The 27,554-nt window shown below is 38.8% G+C and overlaps 1 protein-coding gene across 2 annotated transcripts; it reads left to right on the top strand.

Annotated features, from left to right (window-relative positions):
- Window positions 1-71: 71 nt before the first annotated feature.
- On the top strand, window positions 72-24,252 carry ric8a (RIC8 guanine nucleotide exchange factor A). 2 transcript variants are annotated; one of them, XM_084934360.1, is made up of 16 exons: window positions 72-133; window positions 1,122-1,399; window positions 6,926-6,973; window positions 7,221-7,238; window positions 10,455-10,668; window positions 12,565-12,716; window positions 12,821-12,901; window positions 13,484-13,583; window positions 13,896-14,083; window positions 14,210-14,304; window positions 14,396-14,546; window positions 14,846-14,941; window positions 15,037-15,181; window positions 17,496-17,640; window positions 19,099-19,218; window positions 20,818-24,252. In XM_084934360.1, the coding sequence occupies exons 2-16, from the start codon at window positions 1,307-1,309 to the stop codon at window positions 20,957-20,959; spliced, it is 1,788 nt and encodes a 595-aa protein (XP_084790486.1). In that variant the 5' UTR covers window positions 72-133; window positions 1,122-1,306; the 3' UTR covers window positions 20,960-24,252. The 2 variants fall into 2 exon arrangements, with proteins under 2 accessions (XP_084790486.1, XP_084790487.1); XM_084934361.1 differs by lacking the exon at window positions 7,221-7,238.
- The last annotated feature ends 3,302 nt before the right edge of the window (window positions 24,253-27,554 follow it).

The raw sequence follows: 27,554 nt of genomic DNA, 5'->3' as shown, positions 1-27,554 counted from the left end.
TGAATTTTAAATCGAGCACACTAAGTAGCGTACACGCACGCCCACGTCTCGTTCGAGAAACGCCCAGTTGATGGCGGTAGTGTAAAGAGCGCAGACCCTCGTTACCTAAAGCGAACGTGTGTTTATCTTTTAGGTATGTGTTGGTGTAATTTTATTTACATGGCGACAGTTAACAACAACAGTAACCTCAAAACGCTTTATGATGTCAGTTTAAATAGTATATCAGAGAATGGCATGTGAGCAGCACTTGATAATGTGCTATTATTGTGTGTTATTAAATTGAATTATCAGTAAAAAGAAGATTCTGCTCAACTTTCAATTCACTGGACTGGCTACTGCCACATTAGTGAGGACTGTGGAACAGCTCAGAGTCGGTTTGATATGAATTTTTTTTTCTCACATGTTTGCACTGACTTGCTCACTATCGCTCAGGTTACTGATTGGAAAATCTTGCACACAAAGGCCGTTTGTCTTTTTAAAGGATAATCGAAACTTTTGGGCTTTCTAAAATGGCATCAGTGATACATCAATTCACTAATACAATGTATGTGGAATTCATTCTCAGTTGTTTTGTGGCTTCAAAAAGGTCTACGTTATTAAAGCACTGCAAATTCCTCAATTTCACTGCTCATGTATAGAATAATAATAAATATCACTAGTTCAAATTTTATTTTCACTCCTTTCTTTCTATTCTTTTTATTGAAACGCCACTAACTATGGGGACATCCAACAATGTCGTTGATGGCTTACTTTATGTTGCAATTAATTGCAACAATTTTGAGCCAGCACATTGAGCTTCGATTTGATGAAAGAATAGTTACTGAAAGATGTTTCAGTCTCACCGACCCGCATTTGTCTAACGTGTGCCGCACTTCAAGTTTCACTTCAAGCTGAAGGCTCTGCCTCCAATGCTGCTTTTAGAAACTCTGATGAACACCACAAGCAGCCCGCAGTCTGAGAGAGGAGCGTTCTTTTACAGTCGTTAGACTTTGCATATATAGCGATGTCTAATGTTGCTCTTAACGTTTCTTGTGGTCCACATCCTCACTTGTCTTTTCCATTTACAAAAAAATAATCACAAATTTTATTTCTCCCGTCTTTTCTTGGGACTCTAAACGCAGCACTTGGCTGGCACAAATCCCCGTTCGCTAATCGCTTCTCATCAGATCGTCGGGATTCAGACGTCATGCTTTCATCCGTCAGAGGTAACGGAGCATAACGTGAATCCGCAGTCCGGGGAACAAACATACAGACATCCTCATCATCATCATCATCATCAGCAGCAGCAGCAGCAGCTAGCTCAGTGATGATGAACATGGATTTAAGTGCCGTTATAGAGGAGATGGAGACGGGCGACCAAGACTCGGCTCTGACGGCTTTACAGAGCTACAACAAGCAGGTAAACACCAGCCCTCCAACATCGGGAGGAATCAGTGCGTTGTAGAGCAGCTGTTTGAGTTTATGAAACGCTTTCCATTCAGGAGATGATCCTGAAATAATTGCCAAATCAGAACTGTCTTCAAAAGTAGAACCTTTACTATATTAAATGGGGTTTAAAGCTGCATTGTACACCTTAATAGCCTATACGATATTGTGTATTGAGCCTCCCCTTCTTCTTCTTCTTCATGTTTTGCTTTCACGGAGCCAGATTTCCTCGTAATTTTAAAGGGATATTAAGCAACAGTTCTCAAGGCTTTCTCTGGGTCTTTCAAAGTTCTTCTTTGGAATTCGCTGCTTTTCACTCATTTTCAGCCCAGTCCTTGTACCTGACAGATTTTTGACATGACAGCAATGTGTTTTTGATGGTTAAGCAACTGAGCACTGACCCATGAGTCATTCAAGCTTAAAAAAACATCTAACTTAAGGGATGAACCAGTACTGTGTCTGGAATAAACGAGAACTTAAAGATCCAAATATAAATTGTATCACTGGGAACTTTGTTACAAATAGCCTGTTGTAAAAACACATTCCCGTTTCTTTAGCTGATTCTATAAACATGACACATACCTGAGAGATGCATCTGACCCTTGATCCATCTACTGTTTACCAAAGAAATGGTCTCAGTGGAAGGGTGGCTGTCAACAACGCATTCTTACACCAAACTACACAAAAACTGGACTGAAAATCAGTAGCAACAGGTCTTATTGAGTGATGAATCCAAAGTAGATATCTTTGGTTTAAAACATTGCCAGTGTGTATGGAGGATGTCAGGAGAGAGCTGCAACAAAGGTACAGTGAGTGTCTATGGTAAAATATGGAGGAGGCATGTTATGGTTTCGGGCTGATTTTAGCCAGTGGTGCTGGGGATCTTGTCAAAATTCATTTATGAATTCATTTATGAATGCAATAAAATGAGTGCCATCAGATTTGGATCCACAGTGCAACAGCATCTGGAAAGTGTGTGATAGTGGCTTAATTTTTCACTTTTTTTAATGATAAAGTGAATATGCTGACAATGCAGTAAAGGCTTACCTGGATATAAGACACACTGAAATGCCGTCACAAATTCCATTGGATGTGAATTGGCCTCCCCAGAGACTGGACCTCAACATTATTCAAGTATTGTGGGATCTGCTGTTGGTGCTGGGAAATTGGTAGAACCACCCATATCATAAATTACCTAAATTACTTAATAAATAATAAATGAATATTAGATAGGATAAAACATGGTTTATTTATCCCAAAGTTGAGACATTCATTGCACCAAAATAATAATTTCAATAATAATAATGATGTGGCATAAGTTGACAGTAAGTGTAATTTATTTAGCTGCCTATTAATTCCCTCTTAACCCTTTGAACTTCTGTGGTAGTTTAGTTCCAAGTTTTATTATGTGATCACCAACATGCAAAGAGTTGAGCCTGACACAGTTTGAATTGCAGGCAAGTCAGTTTCATAATGTGGTAGAAAATCAGAAAGAAATGTAAAAAGAAAAGAGAGAAATATTTGTTGAAAATAATTATTTTTAATTAATGTGAGCCACTGATCGTAAAAATAGAAATGGGAAATGCAAGTTAGTTTTGTCACAAATATCTACATCCATTGCATCCATTTTCTGCCACTAATCCAGGTTTGTGTCACTAGGCCAGCAGTCTAAGAAAAAAAGCCCAGACGTCCCTCTCCTCAGCCAGCCACAGTTTTCCAGGGGGACACCAAAGCCTTCCTTAGCCAGTCAAGGCATATAATCTCTCCAGAATTTCCAGGGTGTTTGTTCTGAGATTAAATCCTCATTTCTTGCAGAATCTGACATGTACATATGTCGTAACTCAAGCCATCTAGAGAGATTTCTTTATTTCACTGGGCTCTTTCAGTTTTTCTAACGTGTGATTTCCTTGTAACTCTGATACACCTTGGAAAGGAGTCAGTGTCAGGACACTGAAGAGTAATGGGAAAGAGCGCTGTGGGAGTTTTGAAATTAATGTAATTAATGGATTCATCGCTTAGATACAGAGAAAAAAGAGGACAGAGAAGCAGAAGCGGTTACTCGAAGATAATGAGATCATGTTTAAGATCAGTGCTGAGGTACATCCAGTAAAATGTCAAAGATTTCAGCTGCAATGTTTAGTGATATTACAGATATTTTATTTCCATTTTAAATTCAAGCTTATCATAACACATTATACTACTTCCCTTAAACCATAAGCTTACTCTAAGACTGATGATATTAATTCATATTTTATCTATAACTCTCAGGATTATCATTACTTTTTAGATTAGTTATTTTAGGTAACTACTTTGTACTCTACGTACATTATTAAGGTAGAGTTCTGGTGTTGGACCAAGTGTCCTTGGTCCAACACAGCTGATTTAAATGGCTAAATTACCTGATCAACATGTCTTGAAGTTCTTTAGAGGCCTGGTAATGAACTAATCATTTGATTTAGGTGTGTTGACCCAGGGTGATATCTAAAACCTGCAGGACACTGGCTCTTGAGGCCTGGAGTTCCCTACCACTGTTCTAAGATATAGTGTTTTGTTAGCCTCTAATTGTATGGAAGCACAAAAAGAGTACAAGCTAAAGGACCTAAAGTACATACAGTCATAGCTCAGTGTGTACTGTTCAGTGTAATTAATTTATAACATAGCTTTTCCAAACATCCTAGTTTTTATTTGGCATGCTTACATTATTTTACTTTGCACACTGATCAATCCCAGCCCATTCTTCTTTGGCAAATCTGTCAGGCTCTCCAGATTTGTTTGTTGGCATGGTCTTTGGTCTTCAGGTCACCCCACTGATTTTTCAATGGGATTGGACTGAACAGGTGGACTGATTCATGTATAGTGCTTTTCTATTCTCCCAGAGCACTCAGTGCTTTACACAACATGCCTTATTCACCCCTTCACACCTATCAGTAGATGACCCACTCTACCTCCTGAGCTACAGCCGCTCTGATTTACCACTGAGGGCTTGAATTCCTGAGTCAATGTTCACTTTGGTCTTCTGGAGATTGTTCTTCACCAAGAGTGATGCATGTTTGGGGTTGTTGTCATGCTGGAAGATAAAACAATGACCCAGAACCAATTTTGCTGCTGAATACTTCTTTCAAAATCTTCAAATATCCTTCTTTCTTCATGATTCCTCCTGCCTTCGTAACATTCCTAGGTCCAGACGAACTGATGCATCCCCAAAGAATGATACTTCCACCACTGCGTGTTCTTTGGGTTGTACACCTCACCCTTATTTCTCCAAACATAAGCAGCATCTTTATGGCAAAGAGCTCTACTTTAGTCTCATCTGACCAAAAGGCACACCTTCAGATGCATAATCTTTCTCCAGGTTGTCCTTAGCATACATCAGTCTGGCTTGAAGTTGACACTTCTGCAGAAGTGGAGTTTTTCTTAGTTTGCAGTCTCACAGTCCGTTCCTGTGATGGTCTTCTTTGATACTACAATTCATGATTTTGGCCAATCACTCACCAGTGCTTTGAAAGTTGTTCTGTGGTTTTTAAAAAACATCTCTCACTAGTTTTGTTTCCAGAGTCTTTGAAATCTTTTGCTTCCTACCTCTGCAAAACTTGCTCTGTACTGTGCAGCTCTCTTTAAATTTCTTTATGATACTTGTCAGTCCAGTTCTTTATCCTTGGAAATACTGTAATAACTTTGTATATCTATCTCCTGCTGTTTGAGTGTCAACAAGTATACACTAATTTCTTTTGTTTTTGGCACAATGGTTGCGAACGTTCAAACCCTAGCTGAAGTTTTTAGATAACCCTCAGTTTTAACTTGATTTTATTAATTCTGAGCATTACAAAGTCAAAGCACATCATGTATATATATGTGTGTGTGTGTATATATGTATATATATATACACACATATTTATATATATATACTCATATATATGCAGACTACAGTGGCTTCCAGCTTGATGTCAGCTCTCCTGAGCCAGCTGAAGCTAACCACACTGTCACAAACACAAGAGTATCAGTGTTACCATGTAACTGAGCTTGGTGTCTATCCAGGTCAGTTAATGTTAGAAATGATAGTTGAAACTACATGTTATATGTATATGAAGTCACATGAGTTTTGTTACATTCTGCAAACCCCAGGTGCACCATGCTTCATGGCTTCCTCAGCACGGAGACTGTGTAGGAGTTAATCTCAAAGGCAATAGGATTAGATTTTCTTATACACAAATAGATTTAGCTACAGGCCAGTTAAATCCTACTTCACCAAAGAGCTTGTACAGATCAGAAGCTTAGTGGTTGTTAGAGGACACTGCCATATTCTGAGTTGTAGACTGGAGTTAGTCTGCTCTAGTTTATCCAGCCTTCTGGGAGTTGTGGGAATTTGCATTAACATAAATATTAGTAGGGGCACATTAATGAAATAATGGGTATAACTTATGTTTATTTTCCTTAATTCAGAACTCGGTATTTGAATTAAGTGAATGATGTGGATTAATTTTTAGTAAATGGTTAGACTACTTCAGCATGTGTGATGGACATGTTTCTTTTGATGTCAGCATCAAAAGACAGCTACAGTGAGGCTCAGCTTATCTGGTACTGAGGCTATTTGTATATAAACTAACAACATCTGAAAGGAAGTTGCTCACATTCTCATTTGTAATCTGTGATAATTGTGTAAATCTAGACAACAAATCAATAGAAAGGACCTTTGTAACTTTGTAACTGAAGACGCTTCTTTGATGAGAGGTGTCTTTACCAACTGAAGTCCATCTGCCTATTTTTTTCAAGCATTTAAGACTACCATGACCTGAATGACTGAGGAGCTACACAGAGATATGACACACTGGAGAGATGTCTTTTGGAAGGCTTACGCATGCGTTAATGTTCTGCATGCATTGATGGATGGATGATAGCATGCTGTTTTTGTAATTTGAAGCCTATCTTCAATTAAAATATCTAAGAAAAAATATGATTACTAACGTTAGAAAACTCTCATACAGAAAACGGTGTTCATTAAGATTCAGATAATGAAACGACCCAGAGGTTCAGTCAGAGTTCTTTTATAATACACCGGGGACTGGCTTTCTCAGGTGTGCTGAAATTGGGTCAGCTCCACCTACTAGATACCTGAAAGAAACAAGCAACAAGAAAACAAGGCCAGCACACTGGCTGTCACATATTTCAAATGATGTGATGTGGATAATTTTTACATTTTTACTTCTTTATTTTTTCTCTCTATTTTGTATTATGATTATTCGGTTCATTTCTGTTGATATATTGCCAGTTCAAAACAAAAGTTAACTCAAGTCACTTTACATTGCAAGATCAAGATTAAACAATATTAGAAGACCGTAAGACATATCTTCTTAGTTGTAGCTGAGAGATGTACATAGGAGAATGGATGGCTTGATTACTGCAAACACAACGACTTATTGGTACAAATAACGTAACATAAACTTGTCTGCTTCTTCTATCCACTGACTCCCTTTTTTGTGCTTTGTACTTCTCTTTTCTTCAGATGAACCAGTGCTTTACATTCAACAGGGATGAGCAGAAGGACAGAGAGGTATTTATAACATTTCCTATTTATACACATAGGGCAAATAATTAATTGATCCCCTGCTGAACTGATAAGTTCAGCAGGGGATCATCTGGATCGAAATACTTCACCTTGTCCTTTTCAGTCTGTTTACATTTTTTTTAATGTTCTGTGTAATTCAGTTTCATCTGAAAAAAAATTGGCTAAGGATTAATCATTTCTTTGGATGTACCAACATGCTTTATGCTTTCCTTTGTATACTCGCCTGTTTTAGGAAGGAAAGTTACAAAAGGTATGAATAACCAATGAACACCATGTTGTGCTTTTCCATTAGAAACCTAGAACCCACAGTTTATCTTCAACTTGTGACTCTTTCTGGATGGGGTCCTGTTAAGAATTCATTATAGGATATAAATAATTCATGATATGAAAATGACAGTGGGAGTGATTTACTTCTCAGGGATTATCAAATGCTTGTAAGGATCTGTGTGTTTAACCAGAGGAAAAGTAATGATCTGCTCTTAAATGGCAGTGATTGCCAGCTGTGAATAGATTACATCCCAGAATTGTGAAGTTGATAGGGTCGCTCTTGTTACGTCAGTTGAAGGTTCATAAACACTGGCCTAACAAAATGCTGTCAGATTTGGACAGTATTCACTGCTCTTTGATTTCTCAAGGTAACTGTGACTGAAGTCATTGTGTTTCATCTATGATCTGTACACACTGTTTGCTGGTGTCGGGGAGGCTGAGGGAGTTGGAGCTTGTTTCAGTGTTCAAAAGACAGGGAGAGGAGAGCTGGAGATTCAGTCAAAGTGGCTTTGTAATGCAAGGGGACTGGCCTTCTCAGGTGTGCTGCATCTATAATTGGGTCAGCTCCACCTACCAGATACCTGAAAGAGACAGGCAACAAGAAACCAAAAAAACAAGGCGAGCTCACTTGCTGTCACAGGTACATTACTGAAGGGGCATACACTTTGTGTCCAAACCAGTATGTACGATGTAATAAATATTTCCAGAATTATTTGCCAGACAAGATATGCTAAAATGCTAAATGTGATTTTCTATAGATTGTTTGCCAAAGTTACAAAGAAACATATTCTTGTTTGTTTGCTGCTGTTCACAATCAATACATCAGTGCTTCCACCATACTGTTTCAGGAGAGCCAGACCTCATAATATGTACATGTATATACACAGGTCTATACACAATTTTAATAAAACTTTTAATTTGAAATGTGGTTTAGTTTATTACAAGTTCTTCAGCTGTTCCTCAGCTGGATCCATGATACCATATACCAATATATAAGGTAAGCAACTTGTTGTAAAACACTTAAAAATGAGTAACATGTAAAAAAAAAACCCCAACAAAACACCCAAACCCTGATGGTATTACTCCATCATTTAAGCCAGTTTACCTTCCTGTCAAATGAGAGCTGCAGACTAGTCACAGACTGTTAGTGTTTTTTTCCATCTCTGACTCGACTACTTAACACAATAACACCTACAGCACATACAGAAATAAATACAAACAGAATCCAAGTGGAAGGCTTACAGTCTGTTATTTTAGCATAGCAGTCATTTTTAATTTAAGGTACAAACATGCCCGATTCATTTTTCAACCCTGAAGGCTGCTGTTTCCTCAGCTCACACACGTCTGGTGAAAATTTGTTGGAAATTTCTTACACGTACTGAACTATTTATAACAATTCTTGGGAATGGGGATTTTTATGTCTGCCAAATAAATCTGTCTGGCAATTAATATTAAGATTATTGGCACTAGTGCTCGACAGGGGATGAATCACATGGCCTTTTCCCTGCAGTAAGCTCAGGATAAACAGAATAGGAAATGGAAAACCAGCTCTTATAGGTTGATTCTGTTGTAAAATGAATAGTTAAATGTTTACCTGTTCTAACATTTCCTTAGCGTTATATTAGAATACTCAAGTAAGTGATATATTATATAATGTTGGGGTGAATCCAGGATAAACTGTGGGTTTTTGTCAGTAGATGTAAACACACTTAATCAGTTCAAAGGTTTAAAGAAAACTATAAATAGGTGTGAGATCACAATGGCAATAGTTTAATGGAATCCAATGGGAATTATGAAATGAAGACATTTGATTTATTCATTTGCTTGAACACTAATCATGCTGGCATATTAGTTTTGATTCTAAGAAGATATTCTGATGATACATAACACAAGAACAAAAACTACTGAGAAAGAAGCAGTTCTGAAGATTAGAAAAAAGAAATCTGGTTTATCATTAAGTATATTGCTGCAAATTCATTCATGGCCTAAACCTCATACAGTTTATTCAGTATTGATGAAAGTCAATCTTTGAACTGATTAAGGTGAATAGCTGAGAAGATAGAACATTAGAACATTTATTGATTAGTTTTATTGTGATTTTGTATCTAATACACCTGCAATTCATTCAGAAAGCAGTAAATATCTAAAAATGTACTTAAACAAACCAATATTTCTGCATTTAGCAGCAAAAAGCATCTGAAAATGTTTTTAAACAGTATGATTTAGATTCTGTTTGAGAAAATACTTATGTATCTGGTTTTGGAAACCACACCTCGTTTTCCAAAGTGTTTTCCTCTCTGATAAATAGAAGAACAGCTTTATTCCTATAAAAGGAAGCATTTCATCCAGTAGGAAACAGACCCAAACAGAAACTGTAGTTGATTGTTAAGGTGGAAAAGAAAGGTGAGTTTGTTCAGTGCTAAAGGTTTAGGTTTATTTAAGGTGAAGCTAAAGTTCTATTGCATGGCTTCTTTATCCAATAATCATGTGCCCACACTAAGCATACACCTACTTGAAGGTCTGCTAAGCTGTCCTGCATATAGATGTGCATGACAGCTTAGGAAACCTTTTAGCAACCTTTTTAGCTCCTTGCATTCGGTCACTACAGTGTGGGGCTTTTTATCAAGGAAACCCCTTGACATTAGACCGTTATCATTAGCACTGCAAATACTTTGTCACTATCAGTAAGACTGCTGTTTAGTATGTAGTGTTTTTCATGTTTCAGTTTTCAATGTACAGTTTCATCTGTTGTGTTACCCATCCTCAGTAATTTGTTCACCACTGGCTGTAGGTCGAACTCACTGATCTGTTATTTTCTGTAACACATTTCACTTTGTTGGCAGTCTTAAGACGGTCATGATTTCATTACAATTAGTCAGAAAATGATCTTAAAAACAGAAGCGGTATACTGCAAATGGATCAAAAATCAGTTCTAACATTGCCTGACTTGAAATGTGTGATGGACATTCATTCAGACTGAGGTCAGAAGCTGCAGATATAGCTGTCAGATTTGGTGTTTCATTTTTCAACAGTTTAAAATGTAAATCTGCCTAGTTAAATAAATGTATGTGTCTATTTGCACAAGAAAGGAAGGTGTACTCTGTTGATGAAGATCAATAGCCTACAGTCTAACACAATTTCTGTTCTGTTTTTACTGTTCCTCCATGAATATATATATATATGTATATGTGCAACGCAGCATCTGGGGGAGTTAGTGCTCGGTTTCCTGGATCGGGAGTTGCAGCCTTCCTGTCTGCTGGCCTGTCTGGAAACGGTTCGAATCCTGTCCAGGGATAAAAATTGCCTGGACCCATTCACCAACCAATTCGCCATGTCCACTCTTGCCCGCTATGCTAGCATTGCTGTGGACAGTGCTACCACACCTGCCCACAGCCAGTCAGTGGATGGCCAAGGTAATTAATATTGCTAGGTATCAATTCTTTTTTTTGCATCATCTTTCCAGAGCAAGAAAGGATTATATTTTAGGTTTTGAGAATTCAAAGATGTAATTCCAAATATATTGTTATGAAGACTTGTTTTGATTTTGAAGATCTAACAGTTAAATTCCATTTTCACTCTCAGTTTCATCAGTTCAGAAACATAGACTTTACTTAGGAAACCTACGTAGGTATAATAACTACTGTTCCTGAATTAGCTTTTTGTGACAGTTCTGTCAAGGCTCTCATCCTTGTTGCTTGCATATTCTACCACCCTTTTTTGCCATCAACTGAATATGCTTCAATACAGACAGTATATGAACAGACAGACCCTCTGTAGCTTAGGGGCCTCAGTCACACAAGAGGACAAATAGATTGGCACCTCTGTGCAACCACGAAAAACTGATGGTTAGTGAGTGAATTTTTTTGCGATTGCACAGGTTACCTGGTGGGAGGCAATGTGTCTCAGTTTGACTCAGACTGACTGCAATCATTCTCAGACAGATTGGAAAAGGTCTGCAAGTAATCTCCATCTAATTAGAAACAGCAGACAAATTGTCAACAGGTTGCAATCAGTCAGAGTCAGTCTGCACTCATGAGCAACTTGTCTACTCCATCATTATTTTCTCCAAGTGAGGATACAATGTAGAAGCCCCACATTGAGCAGAGCAGGTTCAGCTCTCAGGCACTCACAATCAAATGCAACAGTACAGTTTAACATGGCAGAATTAGATCCCCCAGCCATGTAGCCTTATTTGGTGAGCTGTACCACTTCCAGATTGTGATGTGAAAGAATCTAAAAACTCAGGAGGGTTAAAGACAGAAATAATAGTTAATTTATAGTTAGTTAACTAGTTGTTTAGTGCATTTGTAAGAAAACGACATGCAGGATGTGCAGAGTGTTGATGAGGAGACACTAAAATGCAGATACTAAGAGGCAGGATAACAAAAGGTTAGGTGTTTATTAGGCCATTTATACTGTTTAACTAGTAATTTACTCAACTATTATTCTAAACGGAGCTATCCCAGCTCATGAAAATCAGAGGTCATGGGACCCATCCCAGCTGGCACAGTGCGAGCTTTTTGAATTAAATAATAAAAACAAACTTTTTCGTCATATTTGAATTTTTTGAGATGTATTTTATTGAGATGTATTATGCGCAAAAGAAATCCAGTTCTTTGTCCCCTAAACATTGTATACTGTCACGGTTAGCAGGGCAAACCGTGTAGAATTATTAAAGGACCCAAGATGCAGGCATTACTGAAGTGAGGGAGCTTTGTTAATGGAGATTGAACATACAAAAAGGCGAGGGGGCTGAAGACAGAACTGAGAAAACCTAAACTGGGAAAGCTAAGCAAAAACAAACCTTGAAACAGAGATGCAGGAAGACACAGAAAATGATGCAAGATGACGCAGGGAAAGAACACAGAATGACGGATGGAGATTATGCAGATGAACCAGCAATGCACACGAGAAACAGGAGGGAGACACGGCTGGGAGTAATTGGACATAACGAGACAAGAGGAAGCGAAACTAGAAACACTGACGAGAGACACAGACCTACAAAATAAAAAAAGAACTCACACATGCAAAGACTAAGAAACACGGACTTGACACAGAGGAATACACAGGCAGAAATGACTAAACACTAAACTGAGGAAGAACAGAACCAAAAACCAAAGAGCTAGAAAACCAGAACCAAAATACATCACAATAATAGAAAACACAAAACGCTGGGTCAAAAGACCCAGGATCATGACATATACTTTATAATCTTACTCCTCCGTCAATAAACACCATGGATTAGCTGAAGGGAGTTCATGTTGTTGGCAGACCAAGCTAAACAAAATTGCAAATCTTTCTTTTCTTAGAAGAGGGTGCGGGAGGAGACGAGGAAGAGACGGGACTATGTAGTAAAGTGCTGAAGGAATCTTCCCCTCCTTCAGAAAATCCTGACCAGGAAGTGATTGTTGAGGCACTCAAGTCCATCTGCAACATCCTGCTGCACAATGAGACAGGACAGGTCAGTCTGCTGTGCCTTGCATTCCTCAGATTAACACATTTTTTTTGGTTGGTGATAATCTATAAAATCTGACTGATGGATTTCTGTCACTGGGTTGATGTCAGATGGTAGCAGCAGATCTGCAGCTGATTAAAGGTGTGGCAGAGAGATTGAAACAGTGTCATGATCCTACTTGGAACTATGAGGTATGACCATTACTCAGACAGATAGCTGTTTAATGTGAGATTTTCCAAATGTAGAATTATTTGTTGTGTTCACTGTAGAGTCAAACAAAAATGGCAGCACTGGGAATCAAAGAAAAAACACAGCACCATGAAGACACTATCAGAATAAACAGGAAGTAGCTAACAAGGGCCATGTTACACCAGCACAGACTTAATGGGAAATACAGGGAAAGCAGAGGTAACCTGAAGCTCCAGGAATCAAAACAAACAATCAGTACAAAACCTGGAATACAAAAGCACAATAAGTACATTGAAGCTTGAAGGCAAACTGAGGAAAGACACAGAGAAGCTCTAAAGCAGAGACTTAAAACATCAAGACCAAACCAGAGTAATCATGATAAGTCAAAATTTAGTCTCCAAACACAATCTCTGGGTCAGAGACCAAGCACTATGACAATTGTAATGTAAATGTTTGTTTATTGTGTTTTTAAAGGAGTACTATAGCTGGCAGATGTAGTTTTTAAAGCGTATTTGTTACTGAATATTTGCTAGAATGCAACATATGCATTCTAGCTGATTTCAAAATAAGGTTTCTCTTCCCAGGTACGTTTCTTTGACTTGCGCCTAACCTTCCTGCTGACTGCCCTAAGAGTGGATGTCAGGGCACAGCTGGCTCAGGAGCTTCATGGTGTCAGCCTTCTAGGTGATTTGTTACTTTTTCCAAGGATGTTGTGTGATTGGTTTAGCTTTGTTTGTTTCTTTGTTGGATGAATATGGAAAAAAAATATGAGAGGTGGACCTTAGCCCAAAAGATGGAGTCAGATCTGAAGCTGACTAAAGTTCAAAAACCCATTCATTTTATTTTCATTTCATTAAAAAAAAGGTTAAAAAAAACCCCAAAACAAACAAACATTATCAGGAAAGCATCCAGATGAAGTAAATTTTGTAAAGACATGGTACAATTAAGCAAACCTAAAGAACCCGTTGATAACTTGTGTCTTGTCTGTAATTCAAGGAAACCACTTGGAAGCCACACTGGGTCTATGCTGCTCAGGGACCCTGGAGACAGCTAGAGCAGGTTTTGAAGGCATCCCGACCGAAGAGCTGCCCCCACTGAGCCGGCAGCAGACAGAACTAGCTATGGAGATACTGAAAATACTATTCAACATCACGTTTGACATAAACAGACGCAAAGTTGATGAGGTAACGAAGAAAATTAGATTAATTAGGAGAGATTCACAAGATTTAAACATTTTGTTGTAAATTCAAAGAAAGATGATAGTTCTCTTCATGACTGGTGAACAACTTGTGTCTGATGTATATGTGAAGGAAGAGGCAGCTGTGTACAGACATTTGGGAGCCATACTGAGGCACTGTCTAATGAGCCATGCTGATGGAGAGGAGCGGACTGAAGAGTTTCACAGGTGATTCTCTGTTCTCTGGTTACTTGATTTATATAGTCATTGCTCCCCTGTGACGCCACGGCCTTCATTCCTTTGTCCTTTCTTTTTTCAGCCATACTGTGAATTTACTAGGTAACCTCCCTCTGCCTTGTTTGGATGTATTATTGATGCCCAAGGTGCAGCAAGGTTCCATTGAATATATGGGTGTCAACATGGATGCTGTGAACACGTTGCTAAAATTCATGGAGAAAAGACTTGACCGGGTAAGACGAGCCACAAGTGCATGCTGTTGGTGGTTCATTACCTCTACAGTTAATATGAAATAAAAGCTGAGGTGCACTAAAGTATATCTAACATAAATTCATAACAAATTGCTTTGTTGTTGACAAAGGCATGTTTACTACAAACCAGGCTGAGCGTGTCTCATTTGCTGCCCTCAGATCCACATTGTAGATCATTACATTTGAAAGTCTCAAACCGGTTGTTTAAAATGTGCTCTAATAATCCACATTTTAGCTGCTTTCCTACAACTGACAAGTTTGCTTGTCTGTCTGTCTCAAAGGGTCATAAGCTGAAGGAGACCCTTCTTCCATCACTGAACTTGTTGACCGAGAGTGCCCGTATCCACAGAGAGACCAGGAAGTTCCTCAGGTCAAAAGTCAGTTATTCATCTTACAGAGATTATCTCTGAACATTTTAGCTATTGCGATTGCTCTTATATGTTTATATGTTTATGTGTGGGTTGTGTTTTAGGTGCTGCCACCACTACGTGATGTGAAAAACAGGCCAGAGGTGGGCAACACGCTGAGGAATAAAATAGTCCGCCTTATGACCCTCATTGACACTGACGTCAAGGACTGTGCGGCTGAATTCCTCTTTGTTCTCTGCAAAGAAAGTGGTGAGAGAGAGTGATGCAAACTCACTTTTTTGATGAGAGGGAAGCAATCACTAAGGTACACAGGTGATGTTAAAGTCACTCCACCTTCTCTCCAGAAAAAAATAAGTTCACACTGAACCTTTAAAACCACAAATTCCTGAGTAGCTCCTCCTGAATACTGGAGTGAGTGTACTGGGTCATTTCATCTAAAATTAGTCAAATATGAGAAAAAAATTCAGTTAACTTTTTGTTGTGCACTAACTTTAGCAAATCTTTGATGATCAACATGTTCTGTCATGATAACCAAGAATGTATCAAAGCAAGTTTTCCCGTGAGCATGTTAAGCTTGTATATTTAATAAAAATTAATATAATTGGAAGAGTCATAGCCCGTCTGTGAGGATATGTGCAACAAGACAACTTTTTGCAGAGATCTGCCATGGCAAAAGTATATACATGTAACTGTAATGATTAATCACCTTGCAGCAAGAACTAGCTTGCAACAAACATAATGTAATCATATCCTGACTACACAGAAACTCTTTGAAAGGTCCAGCTGAGCCGGCAACATTACTGACAACAGAGAAGGTTTATGGAACTTTTTAAACTAGCAAGACCGTCCCTGGAAACAGCTGTTTCAGTTCATCAAATCAAGCTGAAACCCACCAGGTTGTCTGCAAAGAAAATAAAACTACCTTCAAGATCGTGAATACGTTAACAACTACGAGTTAATGTTAGTCAGTACCCAACAGTGTTGGCATCTTATAATATTTCTAGATGTTAAGAACAAAGTCTTTGTTAAACAGTATTTTTTTGCTAAATTTTCAACAATAGAAAGGACAGTTGCATTCCATCTGATGGAAACAGTGGAAACAGACAGAACGAGTACCCGACACTAACTAAATTTAAAAGATTCTCAAACAAAGGACTGAAGGCTCCAAATAGCTGTACATAAAAATGTTATATTGGAAGATTCTTTTAATACAGAGTAATCACAATTCAAGGATTCAAAGAGCTTTATTGTCATTCGCATCACATGTTTACATGAGGTGGAACGAAATGATGTACACACGGTCCCAGAGTGAAAAGAAACAGAATAACGAAGAAACAGAATTTTTAAAAAAGTAATAAATAAATAGTTGTTGTTTTTTAAACAAAACAGAATAACAAGTAATAGAATAACACGATAAATAATATGATAAATAGAGTACAACAACCTGAGTACCAGTATGGAGTATGGATATAGAATGTAGGTATAAATACTTTAGCAGCAAAAGGGCATGATGACCAGCATTGATAAAATGACAGTGTCAGTGTCAGTAGTGATTAAGGTGCTACAATATCAGTTCTTGCCCATTTATGCACTGAGAAGTCTCACAGCATCTGGAATGAAGCTGTTTCTCAGTCTGGTGGTTTTGCATTTAATGCTCCTCAGCCTCCTGCCTGAGGGGAGCGGGACGAAGAGTGTGTGTGCTGGGTGAGTGGGGTCCTTCATGATACAGGTGGCCCTCTTCCTGCATCTGGAGGTGTATATGTCTGTGATGGTTGGGAGGCTGCCTCCGACAACTCTCTGTGCAGCCTTCACCACCCTCTGTAGCACCCTACGTTTCTCAATTAAAAGAAATGTAGGTAAAGGGAGACCTTCCATATTGCATAGTGTTTTTCACCCAATAAGATTATAAATCGTCTGAGGTATGAGACTGAGGCTGAGGCAGAACCCAAGTGCACTTCAGCTTGAGGTGGTGAACAGCCAGACATCCTCTTTCAGGATTCACTTTTTCACTCAGGGCCAAGTGGGTCTGGATTTTTTTTTCACCCTTAATTATAAACACCTTCATTTAGAAACTGCATTTTGTGTTTCCTTGTCTTGTCTTTGTCTGTCATTTAAATTTGTTTGATGATCTGAAACATTTAAATGTAACAAACATACGGGAAAACAGGAAGGGGGCGAACATTTTTCGCACTGTTGTAAATATATAAAAAGTTTTGTTTCTAAAGACATTTTTAGGTGTAAAATTGATTTGGTTGCGTTTTTTAGTAGAAACTAAAGTTCATCCATAAAAATGTCACGTAGCTATTTCCTGTACTTATGAAGTTATGAGAATTCATAAATGCTGGAAAAATTAAGGTGACTTAAAAAGAGCCAACTTTGAACCTGCTCCGATAGACTTTGAAGGCCAGTTTTTATAGTATGAAGCATCTCTTCACTGGACATGCTTAGACAAAAAATATCAGCTTATTTTGAGGTCGTCAGGTGCATAAATGATCCTAATTTCATTGCTCTTTTTATTGTGCTAGAATGCTGCCATTTTAACAGTAATATGCTCTCTTTCAAGTTTCAAGGTTCATTAAGTATACTGGATACGGTAATGCTGCAGGCCTGCTGGCTGCCAGAGGACTGCTTAGAGGAGGTAAAGACCCTGGAATCTACTCCGAGGATGAGGACTCTGAGACAGAAGAGTACAGAGAGGCCAAAGCCCAGTCAGTACCAACAGAACACTATGTCAGCTCCTTATCAAAATTTCTACTTTGCATTTTTAACAACTTAAGGAGGATCATAAGTTGTAGCTGGAAATCGAAGGGGGGGGGGGGTATTGAATGTTGTCAGCGTGTGTGCATCACGGGGTGTATGCACATAGGGAATTCTGGAGGAAGTTGGATGAAGTGGTAGAGAGTGTCCCACGGGAGGGAGAGAGCGGTGATTAGAGCAGACTTCATTGGACATGCAGGTGAAGGGAACAGAATGTAGCTAGGCAACACCAGATTGTGGTCTGTAGTCTGTAGGATGACTATGAAATCAAGAAGAGGAAGTATGTGAAGAGAGAGGCGAGGATTAAATGATGGAAGCTGAATAAGGAAGAATATTACATAGAGTTCAGTGAAGAGTTGCAGCAGGCTCTGGGTGGTAGGGAAGAGTTATCAAATGACTGGGAAAGGACTGCTGAAGTGATGAGAGCAAGTGCCAAGGATGTATTTGGTGTATCCTATGGACACAGTAAAGAGGACAATGAGACTTTGTGTTGGAATGAGGAAGTACAGGAAAGTATTCAAAGGAAGAGGTTGGCAAAGAAAAAGCGGGATAGTCAGGGAAGTGACGAAAGTAAACAGGACATAAGATGAAATATATTTACAACTAAGTGATGACTATGAGTGGTGACTAGTGTTTGATGTGGCTGAGGATGTATAGGGATGTATGTATGTATCATTTATAATATGTTATAATATGGTGTTTGGTAAAGGTATAATACAAAACAAATGAAGAATAGAATAGGACAGAATAGCTTTTTAGTGATATTGTACATCCATCCATCCATCTATCTTCTTCCGCTTTATCCGGGGCCGGGTCGCGGGGGCAGCAGCCTAAGCAGAGAAGCCCAGACCTCCCTCACCCCAGCCTCCTCCTCTAGCTTGTCCGGGGGAACACCAAGGCTGGCTCGTCTTTGGCTGCTGGTTCAGTCAATATTGTTTGGAGAGAGATAAAACCTGCAGCTTCAGAATCGAGCGCAAAAAGGACGTAAACACAAAGCGCCCACCGACGCTTCAAAATCAGTGAGCTGTCGGCTTTCAGCCCCGACGGCGTGTCCGTGTCCGCGTACGTGCCGTCGTGTGAGAAAGGCGACATCTCACTGATTCGGATGCGTTGGGTCCGCGTTTTTGTGTTTACGTCTTTGTGCAGAATCCGTGTACCTGCTCTGGTTGTAGAAATCTTGTGAGGTTTAACCTGAGATTCTGGCGTTTCGGGCAAAATAAATTTATATTTTAAAATCGATTCAGGATTTTAATGAATCGATATCATGTTATCCAAGCCAGAATCGATTTTAATCGATAAATCAATAATCAAAACCCACCCCTACCTCAGCTGAATTCTTTTTACATCTTTGTTTGTTTGTTATGCACATTTAGCTTTTTTAAAGAAAATATATTTCTGTTTCCCTGCAGAATCAACCCAATAACAGGAGTTGTAGAAGAGGAGCAGCCCAATCCCATGGAAGGAATGACAGAAGAGCAAAAGGAATATGAAGCCATGAAATTGGTCCACATGTTTGACAAACTGTCAAGGTCACTAAAAGCACACACAGTCACACAAGTAACCTGCACTGTTCAAGTTGTTGTCTTCAACAGAAGCCTTTAATGCTATGGTGTAATATGTAAAAGTTCAGCTCTGAAATGCCTAAAAAGTACCAGGTTAATGTAATATATTTGGTTGAGATGAACACTTATATCTCAAATATGATTGTTGAGAATATTTTGCAGTAATCATTAATACCATCACAGTGAAATAAGTGTGAACATGTCACCGATTTTCTAAGTAAATATTTTACTAAAGGTGCTATTAACGTGAAATTTGCACCAGATGTTGGTAAAAACTCATCCTGTTCACACATGCAAAGAAACCAAACCATAGATGTCCATCAATTAAATTATGTGTGACAATGAGAAATGACACACGGAAAAAGTATTAAACACATGAAGAAAAGGATGTGCAAAAAGGCATAGAAAGTCATGACACCAGCCGAAATTATCAGTAACTTGAAAGCAGTCCTGCCACTTAGTTCAAATTAGTCCCAACTGATGGCTTATAAAATGCCTCACTGGTTTATCAATATGGATAAACCAGTGAGCTCTCTCAAGACCTTTGCAACCTTATTGTTGTGAAACATACTGATGACACTGGATACAGAAGAATTTTGAAACTACTGAAGGTTCCAGTGAGCACTGCTGGTGCCAACATCGGGAAGTGGAAAGAACATCATTTTACCATAATCAGCCAGGTGTTCCCCACAGGATTTCAGACAGAGGCATGAAAACAATTATCAGAAGAGTTGTTCAAGAGCATGTGGAGAGCTACAGAAAGCTACAGAAAGACCTGGAATCAGCAGGTACAATTGTTTCAGAGAAAACAATAAGTAATGCACTCAACTGCCATGGCCTGTATGCACGCTCACCATGTAAGACTCCGCAGCTGAAGAGAAAGCATGTTGAAGTGCAGAAGAACATTTAGACAAGGCTGTTTAATACTGGGAGAAATTTGAACTCTTTGGATGCCATAATACACACCATATCTGGAGGGCATAAAGCACTGCAGATATACTAACAGTGAAGTTTGAAGGTGGGAACAACATTGTGTAGCACTGCCACGCTTCACATAATTGAATCAAGGATAAATGGGAAAATGTACCAAGACATTCTTGATTTAAAAAAAAACATTTTCCAGGATGATGAAGATGATGAAGGGCAGATGTTTCAGCAAGACAAAGATCCCAAACACAGCCAAGGAAACTTTCAATTTGCTTCAGAGAAAGGGAGAAAAAAGCTGCTAGAAATGCCCGAATCCAATTGAAGATCTATGAAAAGAACTAAAGCTCAGAGTTTATAGAAGGGGCCAACAGAACCTTCAGGATTTAAAGACTGTTTGTGTGGAAGAATGGGCCAAAATCACACCTGAGCAATACAGATGACTAGTTGCTCCACACTTGAAGATGTTATCATCATCAAAGGCTTTTGAACAGATTAAATAAATTTTAGGAAACGCGTTGAATACTTTTTCCATGTCCATAGCACCTTTAGAAATATATTTACTTAGAAAATTGGCAATGTTTTCAGTGCTTAGTTTACCCACTGTATATATTTATTTCTGTTATAATACTTATCCTGCAGAAACCATTTAATACAGCCCATGCAGCTCGATATGGATGGGACAATGACAGAGATGACTACAGAGGATCTCCATGAACTGACCAACAAGCCACTGCTCCAGTCAGAAGACCCTCCTAATTTAGACAGTGAGGATGAAAACTGAAGAAGGAAATGAATTCCATCCATGACAATCCTAAAAAAATCTGTGTCACTATTTAAGCGATTCATATATCATAAGTATAATTTTGTTGCATTTTACCTATTTTTATTGGAGAGGAAAGAAAATGTTAATTTGTTTAGTAAATGTCAAAAACACAGCTTGGCATAACTGGTACACAAGAAGCCACTTAAATGATCATAAACTCAACTACAGAATTCAGATAATTTTACAAGGATGATTATTTTAATAGGAATAGTTTTTTCATCCAAGATATTTATGTTCAATAAAATATAAAAATATAATTACTAGGTTGTGTTATGAAGCACTTAACTGACAACAAGTGGAAGAGAAAATTCCTTAAACACTTTATATAAGGGAAAGATGTCAAGGGACAATGTAGCTAGCAAGCATCAGATGGTAGTTTGTAGTATGGCTGTGGGCATGATCAACAGGAAGTGAGTGAAGTCAGGGGAGAGGTTTAGGTGGTGGAAGCTGAAGAAGGAAGAATGATGTGCAGTGTTCAAGGCTGAGTCGATACAGGTGGTAGGAAGTGTTGCTAGTTGACTGGGAAAGCACAGCTGTAGTGGTGAGGGAAACTGGCAGAAGGGTATTTGGAGAGATTGAGTTAGAAAAGATATGCAGCAGGTTTGGGTGAGTAAAGATAGTGATGGAAATGTAATGAAGAGAATGTGTTCAGGAAGGAGAAGCTCATCAATGAAGAAAATGAGAAAGGACAGAAGTCAGTTGGTGAATCAGGAAGTGTAAAGGATTGGAAAGGGCAGCTATGAAGAGGATGAAGCAACATACCTGTGGAGGTTTGGAGATGTCAGGGAGAGAGGGCAGTGGACTGTTTAACACGATCCTGGATAGTGGTAGGATGCCTGAGGGATGGACAAGTAGCATACAAGTCCTGATTTCAATAACAAGAGTAATGTGCAGAGCTGTCCTAAGTACAGATTGGTAAAGTTGATGCCACCATACCATGAAAATATGGAAAAGAGTTGTTGAAGCTAGGCTGAGAGGAGATGTGGCAGCAAGGACCAGTACAGCTTCATACAGAGAGCACTACAGATGCAATATTTTATTTCTTTAGAGTTTTGATGGAGAAGTATAGAGCAGGTAAGATTGAGCTGCACTGTGTGTTTGTGGCTCTGAAGAAAGCATAAGACGCAGTGTGAAGAGGCACACAGGAGTGGTAGGGAAGGTGTGCAGTACTAGTGTAAGATGGGTTCAAGGTGGGGATTGCATTAGGGATCTACAGTCCACAGAGGCCAGGCAGCAGTCTCTGTGGACTATGACATTATGAGAGAACGGAGAGCAGATGGAAGATAACCTGGAGATGTGGAGGTATGCTCTGGAGAGAAGAATAAGTGAGAGAGAGATTGCGAGGGAGACAAGTGATCCTGCAAGGAGCAGAGGTACTATAGGTAAATGAGTTTAAATAATTGGGATAAACACCCCACAGTGTATGAGAGGTGAAGAAGAGAGTCAAGGCAGGGTGGAGTGAGTGTAAATGAGTGTCAGGGGTGATTTGTGAGAGACACATGGCAGCAAGAGAGCAAGGTTTAGATGGTAAGGAGACCTCTTATGATATATGACTTGTAGAGGTTGGCACCTACTAAAAAAAGCAGGAGGTGCAGCTGTTTTCATTATCAGTGACCAGCATGGACAAGATCAGAAAAGAATACATCAGAGGGACAGCTTAGGTTGAGCTTTTGGAAACAAAGTAGGCTGAGATGGTGTCAGAGATGTTAAGGAGGAGGAGAGTAGATATATTGGACAAAGGATGTATAATATGCTGCTGCCAGGCAGGAGGAAAAGACAAGGAGGAGAATCATGGATGTAGTGAAGGAGGACATGCAGAGGGTTGGTGTGACAGAGGAGGATCCTAAGTGAGAAGGAGGCAGATGGCGACTGTGATGACGTCAAAGTAGAGGAGCAGAGAAAAAGAAGAAATATGTGGGAAGGATATGAAATGAGGAATGATTGGATTCAAGTTATATGTAGGTTTTGCTGTTTTTTTAGGGATCAATTTTTTTTAGGATACTATATTTATCTTAGTCGGCTTCTAAATATCAAAGAATGATCTTCCTTCATCTCAGAGATCTTCCTTCTTATTTGCACCAGGACCCAATCTGAACAATTAGTGGACTTTTGTATATGAAAAAAAGTGATGAAAAAAATGTTCAAATTATAAGTCTTCAAAATACATATAGATGGTTGGATGTTTTACTTCATTATTTTCCAGCTTTTTTGAGCCCTCATAAATACAAGATGCAGCCATAAATATATTTCTGAATGCTCATAAGTACAATAACTAGCCACATGAAACCTTCAGGGTTGAAAAACACAGATCTCAGTTATACAGTCATTACAAGTTTGTTTCAACCAAACTGAAAACCTGCAGATTTCAGGCAAAGAAAATGTAACCATTGTCCAAATCAGAAATATTACTGTCATGACAACGCATGGTTCCCTGTAATAGTTCTGAATGTTAAGAATGAAGATGTCTATTTAGATTTCATAAAGCTGAAATTGTTTTGTTTTTTTCCTGACAAATACTGGGTTCCACATTGTGACTGTTGTTTACAGGGCACAGGGTAATTTTTTTTTGGTAGGCCTTTCTTACAGGACACGACATACTATCTGCAGTCTCATTCCCATCCACTGCTGACTTTCCCTGAGCCTGGCTCTGCTAGAACCTCTACATGTACAAAGGGTCCGTGATTTGTTGTAATTGATTTGTTGACGTTGTGAGGTCTCCTACAAGTGCAAAGAATTTGATATAAACTCAAAAGTATCACATATTTTCCAGAACCTCCATCCCAGTTAGTGCTACTCATGACAATCAAGAGACCTGTTGCAGAAAAACTGTCTTCATAATTAAAACTAGTCTCTCTTATTTGAAGTTGAACATTGTAGGAGAATTTTACAGAACGCTCTTGCTCTTTGTGAGGACACGATGTATCAGTTTTTTTTTTAGAGCAGTAGAATAGCAATGTATGAAAGTAAAAGAGCCGCTGTTCAATTTTTGATGGTGGACTCAGCTATATTTTTGAAAAAATCTGAATGACTTTTAGATGCCCATTCTTTTTAATAATGTCCTCCAGATATTTTATTTTTAGACTTGAAATGAACTGCAGACATCATCCTATCAATTAAAGGTAAAATATTCTAATGCAGAGTGTAGTCTGAAACACTATATGTATACTCCTTTCTATTGTTCTTGTATAGCTGATAATTTTATCGTGGACTGCAAACTACATTAAATGTGTTTAAATGACCAAAAGTTCTCACATCTTCATTCTCTTGTGGTTATTGTAATAATTTCAAGTAAAAAGAGGGAGGAGATAATTGAATTGACCGCTCAAGAAGATGGTGGAAGGGCTGCAAAGAGAGGGTGCAGATGATGCTGGGTGCCAACCTGGATGTATGTCTTCATGTGTCAGGCTCAGGCAGGGAGAGGCTCTGTGTGCTATACACAGTATAAAACTATGATTTCATCCAGGGTTCATCGTAACAAACAACACAACCAGTCTTTGTTCACTGTCAAGCAAACACTGATGTGCTGCTGATGTTTTTCTTTTATTTCTTCAGATGTTTTTGTTTCCTCGTTTGTCTTCTGCTTTTGTTCCAACAGCTACAGATGAGGACAAAATTATTAGTTGCACTATGAAAATTTCAAAAGTATTTCCCAAGAGCTGTTAAACAGAGCATGGTATTTGTAACACAGCTTTTTCAAAGGTCTTATTATGGATGCTTACATTAGTTTAGAAGCAAAACTGCCAGGGTCAAAATTATTAGCCCTCCTGATGCTAATAGTCAGTTGTGTATTGTTTTTGCTGGATAACAGTCTGCAGTCATTTGTTGTAGTTCTCAGCAAGTCTCACATGTCACCTGATCATTCTTCTTTGACAAATCGCCTCCAGGTTTGAAGGTCTCCTGGCATGAACCTTGGTCTTCACTTCACCCGACAGATTTTTTAATAGGGTTCAAATCAGGGCTTTGAGCAAGCCAGTCAATAATTCCCTTTGGTCTTCTGGAGATCGTTCTTCATCAGGAGGGATGCATGTTTTAAGTTTTCATCATGCTGGCAGATAAAGTGATGACCCAGAACCAGTTTTGTTGCTGACTGCTTGAGGTGTTTTTTCAAATCTTCACATATCCTTCTTTCTTCATTAGCCCTTCTGCCTTCATAAGATTCCCAGTTCCAGATGAACTGATGCAGCCCAACGAATAATACCTCCACCACAGTGCTTCGCTGTGGGGACAATGTTTTTTGGGTTGTACACCTCACCCTTCTTTCTCTGAACATAAGCAGCATCTTTATGGCCAACGAACTCTAGTTTAATCTCAAAAGAAAAAGAAACCCGTCCAGTCTGCATAATCTTTCTCCAGGTTGTCCTTAGCTTATCATCTTCTTTGAGACTACAATTAATCACCAGCTAAGTCATTCACTAGTGTTACTGCATTTATTCTGTGGTCTTTAGACACATCTCTCTTCGAATCTTGGTACTGCTTTCTCAATTGAGAGCTCAAACCTTTGGTGAAGTTTTTATACTATGCATAAATTAGAAGATAACCCTCAGTTTTAACTTGATGTTACACGTTTTGTTATGGTTCATGGGCAGTGGACACAGTATTAAGAATTTTGTAGGCTCGTGATTTATTTTTAGGTTTTTGATGTGATTTGTAGGTTAGTTCTCTGTTATTTAGTCTTGAGAATAGTATTATTTCCCATTGCTTCTGAGTTTTGTCATTTATGTGTCTGGTTATTAGTTCCTTGGTTTGATGCTGTTAGTTCCCTTTCGTGTCCAGTCAGTCTTAGGCTTGTGTCTGTGTTTTGTCCCTAGCTTCCCTTGTATTGTCAAGACAGCAGATAATCAGATCCATGGGTGCTAGAATATAATTTGACGAGTTTATTATCCAAAGAAAACATAGGAAAACTTGGAACAATGAGCATGGGGAAACAGGCAGGCTGGCAACTGAGCAAAAGACACAAGATTAAATTAGAAGGTGGGGCAATGGGGTCCAGTGACCAGGCAGGCAGATCAGAGAAGATGGAGAGTTTAATTCATGGAGTGAGACAATCTGTACGAGGAACAACAGAAGATTTAGTCGCAGGAATATTCACGATGGCCGAATGGTGGCCTGACAATACAGTAGTAGCTAACCTCTTGTGTTATTATCTAAACAGTTAACAGTCATCTTGTGCAGCTCTGAGCAGCTTCTGTACTCCTGCTTTTTTTTTTTTTTGCTCAGTTGCTCTTTGTTCTAGATCAGCGGTCCCCAACCCCCGGGCCTCGGACCGGTACCGGTCCGTGAGTCGTTTGGTACCGGGCCGCGAGAGTTGAGGCTCAAATGTGAAATGTATAGTTTTCAGGGTTTTTATCGGTTTTCAGCATTATTTTGTTATCGTTTTTATCGTTTACTCGGTTTTCCTGGGTCTTTTCAATGTGTTATGAATAAATTTTCTTTTTTTCGGTACCGGTAGTAGTTTTATTTTGTTGTATTTATCCGCGACACCTTAAAGGCCGGTCCGTGAAAATATTGTCGGGCATAAACCGGTCCGTGGCGCAAAAAAGGTTGGAGACCGCTGTTCTAGATCTCTACTTATCTTTCATCTAAAAGTAAGATAATATCCATATATTTGGCAAATTATTTTATTCAAGCAGCTGAAATTTAATAAAAGTAACTAACTGTAAAGATTGACCCGATACACTGGTATGTTGTTCACGTTTGAGAGTGTTAATTGCAATATCACACGTGTGACGTCTTTATGGTTCGGCATCCGGTCCGCCAACTTTCTATATAAGAGAAGAACAATGCTCCTGAACTGCCTTTAGGTTTGGACATGAGACTCCACTGATGTTGGCTGGTCTGCTCTGGTCTGCACTGAACAAGTGCAAGTGTTTAGAACACAAGAAGACTACACTGAAGGGGAGATTGTCCAGTTTTAAATCAGGTAAGATTATTGCTGGTGAGATAACAATTACTGTAAACTGTGAACCATGCAAACCTTCTCTAGCAGAATCCAAGAAAGAAAGTCGGGGAGATGAAAATGAACACATTTGGCATCTTTTTAAATTATTATTTAACAATTCTTGCAGGAGTGTGATTGCTCCTTTATTTCAAGACAGTTTTCTCCCATGGGAAGCCTTAACTTTTATTCTATAGTGTAGTTGAATCTTTAAAGACAGTGGGACACCATTAAATGTTGTTCAAACTTTACTTCCTGAGATTGTGATGCAGCTTTTTGTTCTCTTTGCCTGTTAATCCTTTTAATGGGCAACTCAGCCTTTTCGAAGCTTTTTCCTAATTCACTGTTAATCAGTTTTATTTATATAGTGCCAGTTTGCTTCAACAGCTGTTTTAAGGCATTTTATATTGTAAGGCAAAGACCTTAGAATATTAAGAGGGAGAACCTCAACAATCCGATGAGGCTGTATGAGCAACAGTGTAGAGGAAAAACTCCCTTTTAACAGGAAGAGAAAGGTTTGAAAGAGAAAAGACAAAAAATGAGCACAAAGTCTTCACAGGGACCGATGACAACAAACAACTGAGTCAAAGTTTTACAAAGTACAAAATTATCACACAA

This window comes from Perissodus microlepis, chromosome 7 (genome assembly GCF_051167445.1).
Source record: "Perissodus microlepis isolate ML-2025 ecotype Zambia chromosome 7, ASM5116744v1, whole genome shotgun sequence".
In the NCBI taxonomy this organism is placed as follows: domain Eukaryota; kingdom Metazoa; phylum Chordata; class Actinopteri; order Cichliformes; family Cichlidae; genus Perissodus; species Perissodus microlepis.
Note: the sequence above shows the minus strand (reverse complement) of the source record. Positions and strands in the feature narration are given on the sequence as shown.